The following is a 12,878-nucleotide window of genomic DNA, read 5'->3' as shown; positions in this document are numbered from 1 at the left end:
TTTCTTGCTGGCAGAGGTGTGCTCTATAGAGACTGGTTCTCTCTTCTTTTTTTTTTTTTAAGTTTCTTTTTTGAACAACAAACGGAGAGAACTGCTCGCGTTGCTGCTGCTGCTGCTGCTCCAGCTGCGTGTGTGTGTGTGTAAAAAGGATGGTGTATCTGTAGCTGCCACGCACAAACACACATTTGACCATGAGGACTCTTCGCAGGTTGAAGTTCATGAGTTCGCCCAGCCTCAGTGATCTGGGCAAGAGAGAGCAGGCAGCCTTGGATGAGCGGGGGACTCAGCAGCGACGGGCCTGCTCCAACGCTACCTGGAACAGGTAAGGTCTTGCTCAATGCACTTCCTCACCTGGAGCCTGTAAACTCTCTGACAGCAGCTGGCATGCTTAATTCCACAATTACCATCTCTTTCTGTTTCGCAGTCTGGGATAGTTTGTTCCTAACAGTGCTTTATTTCAGGAACGTAACAACACATTGGCTCCTGCATTAATGTATAACATGTAACCAGAGACACGTTTAATAACAGACAGGAGCAACTCTTTGAGGCTGCTATTAACCTTTCTCTGAATGCTGACAGAAAAATAAGACTTGCCCTCCTGAAGATGGTTCAACCTATGCTTCATTCTGACAGGCAGGAACTTTTTTCAAAGCACCAACATACAAATAGATTCTTATACCTTGCTAGACATTTTAGTTGAAGGTTGATTTGCTTTTCTTTAAAAGTGTCTGCGTATGTTCTGCTTTGCTGTGCTTTCTGTATGTTTTGGAATGGGGGGAAATAATCCATCAGGCTTACTTTTTTCTGTGTATGATTTCTATGGCTATCACAGTTTGTCAAAATAGATAGTGGAACATTTTCAAGTAACTTAGGGGAACATTTTCCAAAGTGAGTGACTTAGGCATTTAAGAGCCTAAGTCCCATTGACTTTAATTGAGACATTGACTGCTAGGTGCCTAAGGCGCAGATTTTAAAAGGTATTTAGGTGCCTAACTCCCATTAATATTAGGGTGCCTAAACACCTTTAAAAAAGCTGGCCTTAAGTTAATTTTTTGAAAATGGGACTTAGGCGCTTTGGGAAATGTTACTGATAGGTATTTTTAAAAAGCACTGAGATATATTTACAGCAAGAGAGAAATCACTGGAGTGGCCAGGAGAACAAATTTCCTAATAGGATTATGTCATTGTGCAAAAAAGATTCCAAGAAGCCACATCATCTGTCACTATGACTGTGCTATTATTTATTCATTCATTCATTCATTCATTCATTCATTCATGTATTTATTATCAGAGCAGCTTGTTAGGCATTATAACAATACAAGACACAAAGGAGACACTGTCCCAGCCCTGAGAAGTTTGCAGTTTAAATAATACAAGTATGCACAGTGAGATCCCGATGACAGTGCTAATTCAAGATTTGCCACCCTTACTCGTGTTGAGTAGTACTTCACTTGGCTACTTGTCCCATGGGAATCAGTAAGGCTCCTCGCAGAGTAAAGGCTGCTCGGTGTGAGTCAGGGTGACAGAATTGGGTCCTCAGAACTTTTTCATAATGTGCTGACAGCTTTCACTGGCCGAGATTAGCATTTATGGGCCTCCTGGGAGAAGCAAGTTGTCAGGACAGATTTGAATGGAGAGGGTGTGGCTGCCTGGCATAGTGAGATGGAGAGGGTTTAGGGGACGGTATGGAAGGGGTCTCGTGGTGCTGCATGAGCATTGTTCACATTCACTGTCTCTACTGTTGGTGCAAAACACAGTCCAAGAACTGGTCAGAGAAGAGCGGGTTATTGATTTATTTATTTTTGAATTTGGAAAAGGTGAGTACAGTTATGATCAGTGGGTATTTCCCATCTGTGTGTAGGAGACTTGTTAGCTCTCCTGTGCATTTAATCAGTCACGCATCATGTATTGTTTAAACCATGCATGCATGGGCGGCAGGTTATATACATCTGCGGTGCCCGGGCTCCAGCAATATTTGGAGCTGGGTCTCTCCCCCAGCCCAGCCTGGATCGGCCCCCGGCCTCCGCGGGCCTCCCCCCTCCCCCCCCCCAGCCCCGCCGCGTCCCTGCCTGGAGCAGGTTCCAGCCCCCGCCTGCCACCCCTCCCCCTCCGTATCCCCCACCCCCCACCGCGCCACGTCCCTGCCTGACAAAAAGCAGCGTGCGCCTCTCCCCTGCCTGCTCTGTGCTGCCGGGCAGAACTGCTGTCTGCTGCCCCAGGGTCCTAGCGCCTGCCTCCACTAATGGAAAGGCAGCTGCCCTGACCCTGCCCTCGACCTGAGCCTCCCCACCACCCCAAACCCCTCATCCCCAGCCGGAGCCCTCGTCCCCCCGCACCCCAATCCTCATCCCCCGCCAGAGCCCTCATCCCCCCCGCACCCTAATCCTCTGCCCCAGCCAGAGCCCTCATCCCCGCACCCTAATCCCCTGCCCCAGTCAGAGCCCTCATCCCCCCCGCACCCTAATCCTCTGCCCCAGCCAGAGCCCTCATCCCTCCGCACCCTAATCCCCTGCCCCAGCCCGAGCCTTCATCCCCACACCCTAATCCTCTGCCCCAGCCAGAGCCCTCATCCCCGCACCCTAATCCTCTGCCCCAGCCAGAGCCCTCATCCCCCTGCTCCCTAATCCTCATCCTGAGCCAGAGCCCTCATCCCCCTGCTCCCTAATCCTCAGCCCCAGCCCTGAACCCCCCCGCGCAGCATGAACCCCTCATCCCCGCACCTAATCCTCATCCTGAGCCAGAGCCCTCATCCCCCTGCACCCTAATCCTCAGCCCCAGCCCTGAGCCCCCCTTCAGCATGAACCCCTCATCTTCAGCCCCAACCCTTATCCCCTGCACCCTAATCCTCTGCCCCAGCCCTGAGCCTCCCCCGCAGCATGAACCCCTCATCCTCAGCCCCAACCCTCATCCCTCTGCACTCTGATCCTCTGCCTCAGCCCTGAGCCCCCCCCCACATCACAAACCCCTCATCCTCAGCCCCAACCCTCATCCCTCTGCACTCTGATCCTCTGCCTCAGCCCCCCCCACATCATGAACCCCTCATTCTCAGCCCCACAGCCCTCACCCCACACCCCAGCCCTCTGCCCTGAGCCCCCTCCTGCAGCCGGAACCCCACCGCCCCCGCCCGAGGCCTCATCCCCCCACACCCTAATCCTCAGCCCCAGCCCTGAGCCCCCTCCTGCATCATGAATCCCTCATCCTCAGCCCCACAGCCCTCACCCCTGCACTCCCTCCTATCCCCAAACTCCTCCCAGAGGGTGCACCCCTTCCCACACACCCTTCCCACCCCCAAACTCCCTCCCAGAGCCTGCACCCCTCACCCCTTCCTATGCCCTCACCCCCAGCCCAGAGCCTGCACCCAAACTCCGTCCCAAAGCCTGCACCCCTCACCCCCTCCACATCCACCCCCTGCCCCAGCCCGGAGCCTGCACCCAGGACCCAAACTCCATCCCAAAGCCTACACCCTGCACCCCTCCTGCACCCTAATCCCCAGCCCAGGATCTGCACCCCAGACCTCCCCCCTCTCCGAGTCCCCTCCCAGAGCCTTAGGCAGGTGGGGGCGGAGTTTTAGGGGGCGGAGTTGGGGGGCGGGTTCTGGGCACCACCAAAATTTCTACAAAATTGCCACCCATGCATGCATGTGTGAGTAATCTCTTTATTGGTTTGTGAACTCGGTGACTGACCTTTCCTTTTTGCCACGAGGTCATCTTTCCCTTCACTGTGAATACACTGGCATCCTGAACTTCCATAGCACGCATCTTTGAAATCCCTCTGGAGAAGCCAGCGGAGCTGCTGCTTTATAAGACCCACACTGCTTAATTTTTCAAACAGAGTGAGCGTCAGTGTATGTGTGCCAATGTGCTCTGAAGTCATGATAAATATTACAAAACATGAGTGATTTTTAGAGACAGCAGCCTAAGTGAAGGCCCTGCATTTCATAGTAAATAATAGAAGGCCCTCTCTGCAGCAAAACAAAGGGATAAATGTAGCTCTTTCTTGCAACTTAATGCAGCTCATATCCTGTCGTTCCCCCCCACCCCCAGCGCTGCCCGCCCCATGGAAACAAACCCTCCTTCTCCAGCGCCGCCCCGCAAAACAGCTGTGGGCCGAAAAGGAAGGTTTGGGTGGGGGGAGAAACGGCGCCCATAGGGTGATCAGATCACAGCAGTAAAATAGGACCCACCCCCTCCCCACTCGGCCCCACCATCATCCCCCTCTTCACCCCCTAGCCCTCCGCTGGCTTGCTGCGTCCCTCCTAGTCAGTCCCCCACCCACCACTCGCCTCCTTTCACCTCCTCCCTCCCCTGTCAGAAACCCCCATGCCCGCCCCTAGAACCCCTGCTGGCTCACTGCTCGCCTCTGTGCCCACCTGCCGCTTGCCCACCCGCTCGCCTCACGACTCACCGCTCACTGCCCTCCCCCGCCCGCAAGTATAAAGCCTCATTCAAAGAACCAGGGGTCACTATATTACTGCACACAGCAGTCAATCAATGCAGTTGTAGATAAATCTCTGCATTATGCATTTTTGTATAACTTTTATATGACTTTGTATTGAACCTTGGTAATATGTTATAGCGGGCCCCTAAGGTAGAATAATTAAGGTAAAAGCAAAATGTCTTTTTGCTAGAAGTAGAATAAGATCTTTCTCCCCCCACTTTGTAATCAATTACCCTGTTGAATGAACGAGAGGAAGGCGTGGAAGGCAGCACCTCCAGACAGCTGCAACCCTTGGAGAGGGGCTGGGAGCCAGACCAAGGACAATCAAGCTTGTCAAGTGGGCTGACTAGAGAAGAGCAGACATACTGACGGCCTCGGGGGTTAGAAGGAAGCACCTTCCTTTGGGAACACCCTCTTTGCAGCATTGGGACAACCCCCAGCCCAGAGAAAAAGACCAAGGGGACAGTCCCAGATTTTGAATCTGGGAGATTTGCCCCCCTCCAGCCACTGACTTGCCGCTCGCCTCCTCACCCCATTGCCCCCAAGTATAAAGCCTCATTCAAAGACCCAGGAGGTCACTATATTAATGCACACAGCAGTCAATCAATACAGTACCAAAAATTAAAATACTGAAAATGGATGCCCCCCTCCAGCCACCAACTCGCTGCTTGCCTCCTCACCCCCCCTGCCCCAAGTATCAGGGGTGGCAGGTTTGTAGAAATTTTGGTGGGGCCCAGAACACTCAGAGCCCACCTCACCCTGAACTCCGCCCCCCACCTGCCTAAGGCTCTGTGAGGGAGTTTGGGGGGGGAGGAGGTCTGGGGTGTAGGCCCTGGGTTGGGGCAGGGGATTGAGGTGTAGGACGGTTGAGAGGTTGGGCTCTGGGATGGAGTTTGGGTGCTGGGTGCAGGCTCTGGGCTGGGGCACAGGGTAGGGCTGCAGGATGGGTGGAGGGGTGCAGGCTCTGGGATGGAGTTTGGGTGCTGGTGGCAGGCTCTGGGCTGGCTCACCCACTTCTGAGCCCATGCTTCCCCCTCCAGAAGTAGAGTTGTGGCTATTTCGTGTGCCAAAATGAGCTGTCCAGCAAAGTTTCCTTCACAACGTCTTCTATGTTGATATCTGCTTAAGCCCTTGGGTTTGTATTTGTGACAGGGTGAATTCTGCCCTTTGTAGCTAGGTGAGGGCAAATTGCAGGAGACTGGGTTCCATTTCTGTCATTGCCCAGCTCCCCACTGGCACATTGCATTCCTAGCAAGGTTTCTTCCTCTGCAGGAATGTTCCTTCATCTCTGCAGCTACAGTACTGTAAAACAGCATGAAACTGTCAAATCAAATGGAAGTAAATCATTGTTGAGCTTCTGCCTACTACTACGTAAATTAGACTTCGTGGGCACAGCCTCTTCTGTCCCTGCTTTTCCATGAACCCCAAAAGCAGTGTGTACCAACTCACCAGCCAACGCATGTTCACTAGCAACTAGCAGCAGCATAATTGAACAATACAACTTCATTAGAGCTCACAAAATTTGCATTGGATTAAAATAATTTAGGTTCTTTTACAGGCATTGTCTTCAACTGCTTGTTTTCTGCTGCAGCAGTAAACAGGGCTGCATACTGACTAAACCGATTGGACTGAGAAACCCAAGGTTTATAATCTTTATAGCCAAGGGGGCCCCTGTGAGGGCAAAGGAAATCCAAAGAGAGGTTTTCTCTGACTGAGCTGGCACTGACTGCCTAATCAGTGGTTAATACTGGCTGGGTTCTGCCGCGGAAAAGCCTATAGTGAAATGAACATATATTCTCCTTGGTGTTAGGGGAAAAAGGGGAAATGAAGAAGTAGGAGGTAGTGAATAAAATAAGCCAAAATATAAGGAGGGGGAGGAGGAGATGTTTCTTACAATAATGAAGTCAATGGTAAATCCAAGCTGAGAAACATGATTAGGAACAACCTGAATTAGTTTTTGCAGGAATATAGCATGTACACTAGCTTGCCATGAAGTAGTGCTCAGTGGAGGGCGCAATGCTTCATCTTGAATTAAAAATCTCTGTCTTTTCAGATTACAGCAGGACTTTCCTAATGAAAGAAACTTTGAAATGTATCAAACTGAAAGTACTAAGCTTTCGCTTTTGTTAGGACGTTTTTCCCTTCCCCACATTGGCTAATGATTCAGAGATACAGTATTTGTATTGACTTAGCTCCTTCTTCCCAGACCTTCTCAATGGGATCCACTTTTGAGAGAGAGTTTGGTTTGAACACAGGAACAAATGGGAGCCAAAAACTCCTTACTTCTACTCCTGACTCTGACACTAACTCTTTTTGTTACACTTCGGGGAAGCTACTTAACCCTCTGTGCCTCAATTTCCCTATCTGCAAAAGAGGGGTAATAATGTTCATCTCCCTCACAAGTGGGTTTACGGTTGATGCAGGTAATGAATGAATGGTTGTAAAGCACTTTGAAGACTTTGTGTTTTAATAAATTCATTTATTTTCACTAAATGTTTGACAAACAACTTAATTTCAGTCTATGGGTGTTTGCAAATTGTTCACTTTGGGCACAATTTTCAGAAGTACCAAAGTGACTTAGAAGCTCAGAAGTGATTTAGGCACTTAGAAGCTTAAGTCCCCTTGACTTTTAGTGAGATTCACACGGTACTGTTTCTGTTCACTGATTGACTGGAACTTTTTGAATAGGAGAATTACAAATAGCAATTACCGAATACTTGGGTGTACTCTCACATACCCTTCTTTGCACATGAGTTCGGTATTTATTTACAGAATAGCAATTACCTAAAAATGTGCGCAAACAAAAACTCATTTACACACCTTTGTTTGGAAATATCAAGTGAAAAGGGTGGTGATCAAAATGATCAGGTGGTCAAATTTCAAACTAAAGTTAAACAATAGAAGTGGATGAGAAATAGTTTTCCCGTCTGTGAATATTTTTAAGAGTTTGACATTTTTTCCTATGTCGAATCAGGATGAAAACTCGACATCTTGAAAATATTCAAAACCTGAAAAATCAGTTTTATTTTGAGTCAATCAAAATGTTTTGTATTGATAATTTCTAAATAATTCTTTTTCAGTTTGGCTGTTTTTTCTTTGATTCACTTTTTTTTCCAGACTAAATAGTTTAAATTTTTAAACAAAAAGTTGTGTAATACCAGAAAATTTTCAACCTTTTTTCCAGTCAGAAAATTTGGTAAACCCGACCCTATTGTACAGTTTCACTTGTGATGAATTGGCATTTTTCAACAAAAACATAATTCATAGGAAAAATTCCTGACACACTCTTTTTTTTGAGCCCAGGTTTGCAGTGGTTCCTCAGCTCGACGTACAACTTTTGCCCATTGGAAAGAGAGGTGTTTAATCTTAACTACATCTGGTTTTAAAACAATACAAATTATAGATTTAGGATGATATTTTCAGATTTGCTGAGCACCCATAACACCCATTGAATCAGTGAGCAGCTGTGGGTGTTCAATAACTCTGAGAATAAATGTTGTCCTGTCAGATTGCCATTCAACAGCCCATGTGAAATGAGTGAGTTTGGTTTCAGGCTAGTTACACAGTGGCCAGGAGTCCATATCTGCCTTGGGGCTAATTACAGTGCGGGTTAGGAACCTCCACAAGAATCAAACAACAAATAGGCTAGAACAATACTCTTAACCTCTTTGGGTCCCTTTACTTTAAGGCATAGTGCTGGGGAAGCCGGCCCTGCTTTTGTTTAATAAGACATTAGTTCATCCCTAGTTACAGAATACAAAGTGCCATGCCCTTGCCTTTCTGAGGAAATCGATTAGGCAAACAGTAGAACATAGGTGCTCTCCAAGTGTCAGGTGGAACGTCCACTCGGCTGATTTTACCGTTCTTCTTGTGAGTTCGTTCTCCCTTTCAGTTAGTGTTCTTTTGGCATTCTACTGCAGTCTGTGGTAACTGTGGGATGTATAAATATGAGAGATCAGTGCAGCCTTTGGCAAGTCTCCCAAACAGGCCAGCATGGGCTTCCTGTCAAAAACATTCCTATCTTCAGCAGCTCACAGCTATGCTGCATCTTTGCCTTTTGTGATAGGTCTTCACTGCAATGGTGTATTTGAATGTGTTTAATTCTTAGGAAATGCTTGATTAGTCTTTTGTTTTGGATACAAATCATTTTAAATTGTCACAAGAGCTTATCTTGAAAAAGTGACAGGTGGACAGCTTTGGAGAGCCATGTTACACTGTCTTTACATTCACCTTTGTTCATGTTTCATTTACTATAGTACAGTATCTTTTTACACATGCATATACTTTTGTGTGTAGGTCAGCTTCAGATTGTGTTTTTTATACACTAACAAAGGCTAGGGCATTAGGGGAAATATTTGTATTTTCAGCATAGAATGTAATCTCCAAACTACAGGGAAACCAGTAACAAGTACATTTCTGTCTTGTTACTTGCATGCTTACCTGCATTGCATATCCACCTGTTAAACCCAACGGGTGACCTAGATTTGGTGTTCTCCAGCCTTTTCATTCATTTTGTATGACAATGTCTATACCATAGGTGCCACAGTAGCACAGCTACAAGCTCTGTAGCTAAGCCTCTGTAGCACTGTAGGAAGAGGTTTTTCTGTCACTGTAGGTAATCTGCCTCTCCAGATGGCAATGATTAAGTTGATGGAAACATTGTCAGCCTTGCATGTCTATTTCAGGGGTTAGGGCAGCATAATTGTGGTGCTCAGGATTGTGAATTTTTCACACCCTGAGTTCCATCGCTATGTTGATATAACTTCTTAAGTATAGACTTGTCCTAAGAAAGAGCTCCGCTTACTGACCTTCCTTTTTTCTCAAGCCTCTCTCCCGTCTCCCACTTCTGGATTCACAAACTGTTTGATTCTGCAGATACAGGAAGGGCTCTTTAAACCACTGGTGGCTCATCATGACTCACCCTTTGAGGAAATAGTGACTTGGGCTAATTAGCCTGGTACTTCACAGAAGCCAGCTAGCAGTTGAAGAGCGAGAGAACGCAGTCCTCCTACTGTACCCAGATTAGACAGTGCTACGCTACCACACTAATTTACAGAGCTCCACATATAACACTGGGAGGCTTTCAGTTCTTGCTGCGATGCTGCATGTTATGAAAAACAAGCTGCTTGCTGTCGATTCAGCCCTGTCATGAAAATAGCTTAAGCTTTTTAGGGACTCAGGATGTCTACTCCTCTACTGCAATCTTGACTTGGACATATAATAAGTTTCTACTCTTCTCTTAGGTAACTGGAAATCTCAATCCTCTGATCCCCTAATGCCCCCCACAAGCACTCTCTCAGTTCTGGACACATTACGATTCCTATATTCTGTGCCCTCTGCCCATATCCAGCATTCCTCGGAGGTGGGAACCCAGCCCTCCACCCCAGCTGTCATGGCATAGGAGTGTCAGGTGGGGGACTGGATGAAGAGAAGTTCACCCAGTGAATCATCTGTCTTTTCAGAAGCAGGTGAGAGAATCTGGAGCAGGGGAGACAGGAGATCAAATGGCTATGCTGAGGGAGTGCAGATCTCCTTTAACTAGCCATGGCTCACCCACAACTGGAGGAGCTAGTTCAGACTTCCCAGCTCCTGCTCTTCTTGTAATGTGGATACTTTTGTCCATTACGAACTGAACTGAGATCATCAACTTATGTCACACAGGTCACCAAATGCCTATCAGATGGTAAAGACTTGGTCATTACCAGCCTGGATTTCATTCATACTGATGACAGGCTGTGTGTGTGTGTGTGTGTGTGTGTGCGCGCGTGTGTGTGAGAGAGATAGAGAAGCTGAAGTAAATTGCAATAGTCAGTGAAGCTACACTGATTTACACCAGCTGAGGAACTGTCCCATCAATCCATACATATGTGCAGTCTTTCCAAAACTGTGCAACCTCCTGCAGGGTAAGCAACTCCATGGATGCTCTGGGGCTGGAGCACCCATGAAAAAAAAATAGTGGGCGCTCATGACCCACCAGCTACCCGCTGATCAGCTGTTCAGTGGACCCTACCAATCAACTCCTCCCCCCCGCCCCCAGCACCTCCTTCCCACCACCGATCAGCTGTTCGGCGGTGGGTGAGAGGCGCTGGGGGAAGGAGGAGGAGTGGGAGCGGGAAGAGGCGGAGAGAGGGCAGGGCGTACTTGGGAGAGGGGGTGGTGTGGAGCCTTGGAGGAGGGGCAGAGTGGGGGTAGGAAGAGGCAGAGCAAAGGTTGAGTCTTGGGGAAAGGGGTGGAGTGGGGGCGGGGCCACGAGGCCCGGGGAAAGCTGAAAGTCAGCACCTGTGAGTGTAAGTAAATGATAGGATTTTTTTGTTTCATTTGTGTGCTGCTCAGATACACCCACTTGCATGTGTGCATGCACGTATACAGTAACTCCTCACTTAAAGTCGTCCCGGTTAACATTGTTTCGTTATTAGGTTGCTGATCTATTAGAGAACATACTCATTTAAAGTCACGCAGTGTTCCGTTATAAAGTTGTTTGGCTTGCCCCATTCCACCCGCCCAGCGCTCCTGCTGGGGAGCAGGGTCAGGGCGCGGGGGCTTACCCAACTCCACCCGCCCAGCATACCAGCCAGGGAGTGGGCAAGCCCCTGACCCTGCTCCCCGGCAGGAGTGCCAGGCGGGCGGAACAGGGCAAGCCCCCACGTCCTGACTCCGCTCCCTGGCAAGCGCCCATGCCCCGACCCTGCTCCCCAGCTGGAACGCCAGGCGGGCAGAGCAGGGAAAGCCCCCACGTCCTGATTCCACTCCCCGGCAAGCGCCCATGTCCTGACTCCGCTCCCCAGCTGGAACGCCAGGCGGGCAGGGCAGGGCAAGCCCCCATGTCCTGACTCCGCTCCTCGGCAGGAGCACCAGGCAGGCAGAGCGGGGCAAAGCCCCCACACCCCGACCCCACTACACCCCTTCCTCAACCAAGCTTCACAATCATCATTGGGGAGTCCAGTATTAAATTGTTTAAAATTATTTAAAACTTATACTGTATATGTATATAATGTCTCTTGTCTGGCAAATTATTTTTTCCTGGAACCTAGCCTCCCCCAATTTACATTAATTCTTATGGGGAAATTGGATTCACTTAACATCGTTTCACTTAAAGTAGCATTTTTCAGGAACCAAACTACAACGTTAAGCGAAGAGTTACTGTACTCACACACACAACGCGCCTTTCTCGCACCCCATTCTCCCACTACATGATACATGAAACCACTTTGAAGTTAAAGGGAATTGCTTGTATTCTGAAGGAGAAGAATCAGTCCATGAGCAGTTGTGATGTATGAGGGAGAAGAAGCCATATCTTTGTACCTCTATACGTAGAGTGTATCAGTAGACTAAAACTGTTTTGAACTTGTATATACAGTAGTAGAAACAAGTGGGTTCTCATCTGGGCTGAAGGTTACAACATTATTCAGCATTGGGGAGTTTATCTGTACACAGCGAGTGCACAGATGGTTCAAGAAACAGATGGATTTTGTTGTCTCTTTTGGGACTGCGGTTTGGTTTCTTACTCTGCTTTGCTCTTGTAAATATTTTATTTACAGTCCCAAAATATTATATATATATAAGTTTAGTGCATTGAAAGACATGATAATTGGCTTTTAAAAGTACCAAAATGAAAATTGTGTGTAGCATTGTGTACTATCCTATGGATAATAACATTTGGCTTTGACTTGTGAGGATGGCAGTCCTGTTGCGAGGATGAGATAGCAGACAGTCATGAAGATCATTAGCTAGAACCAAAGAGGATCATATGTGCCATTGTGCCAGTGGCTCATGGGCCTGTCTGTCTTTGTATGTATCCCATTATCAAACTTCTGATGCATGCGGTTTACTCGTATTTTGAATTCTTAATGAATTTCATATTATTGCTAAAAGCATAACCAATTGCTTGACAACACTTGCAGTTCAGTATTAGCAATGTGTAAGTGACCAAATTGCACAATAAATTTGGCTATGGTTGGTTAAGTCAAAGCAAAACTATACAGAAAGGAATGAGTTAATAGCACACCAATCCTTCTGAGAAGCTTGTTTCTCACAGCATGCAGTTCACTTTACACAGAAGGTGTGCTTTGAAATATGTATTCAAAACCACCTCCTTTATACCAGACCATTTTACAAGTTAGAGGTCTTTCTGTGTACATTACTGAGTTCTAACCCACCAATTTGTACTAGTCCAGTACCTTTCTTATCTCTTGTTTTCTTCCTGGTACTATTAGCCTGCGACAATACCTCCCAAGCTTGTATCAGTGTAGAACATTCATGTATCTTGTCTTTGTACTTTGTATTTTCCAGTACCAAAGCTGACTTCAGCTTTGCAAGGCATTGTGGGATACATATCTCTTGATATAAGTAAACAGATTTGTGGAAAAATTATATTACCATTCAGTTAGTGCAGTGGTTCTCAAACTTTTATACTGGTGACCCCTTTCACATAGCAAGCCTCT

At 47.6% G+C, this 12,878-nt stretch overlaps 1 protein-coding gene across 8 annotated transcripts in view; it reads left to right on the top strand.

Moving 5' to 3' along the window:
* Positions 1–12,878, top strand: part of PRR5 (proline rich 5) — a 149,516-nt gene that overhangs the window by 66,720 nt on the left and 69,918 nt on the right. For 4 of the 8 annotated variants that reach the window (XM_039541786.1, XM_039541764.1, XM_039541809.1 and 1 more), the window contains exon 3: positions 63–322. In XM_039541786.1, coding sequence (XP_039397720.1) covers positions 192–322 — 131 coding nt within the window. In that variant the 5' untranslated portion in view covers positions 63–191. Of the gene's footprint in view, positions 1–62; positions 323–12,878 lie in introns of those variants that run through there. The other 4 variants (XM_039541777.1, XM_039541770.1, XM_039541773.1 and 1 more) reach the window with 2 other exon arrangements.

Source organism: Mauremys reevesii, linkage group 1 (assembly GCF_016161935.1).
Source record: "Mauremys reevesii isolate NIE-2019 linkage group 1, ASM1616193v1, whole genome shotgun sequence".
Classification (NCBI taxonomy): Eukaryota; Metazoa; Chordata; order Testudines; family Geoemydidae; genus Mauremys; species Mauremys reevesii.
Note: the sequence above shows the minus strand (reverse complement) of the source record. Positions and strands in the feature narration are given on the sequence as shown.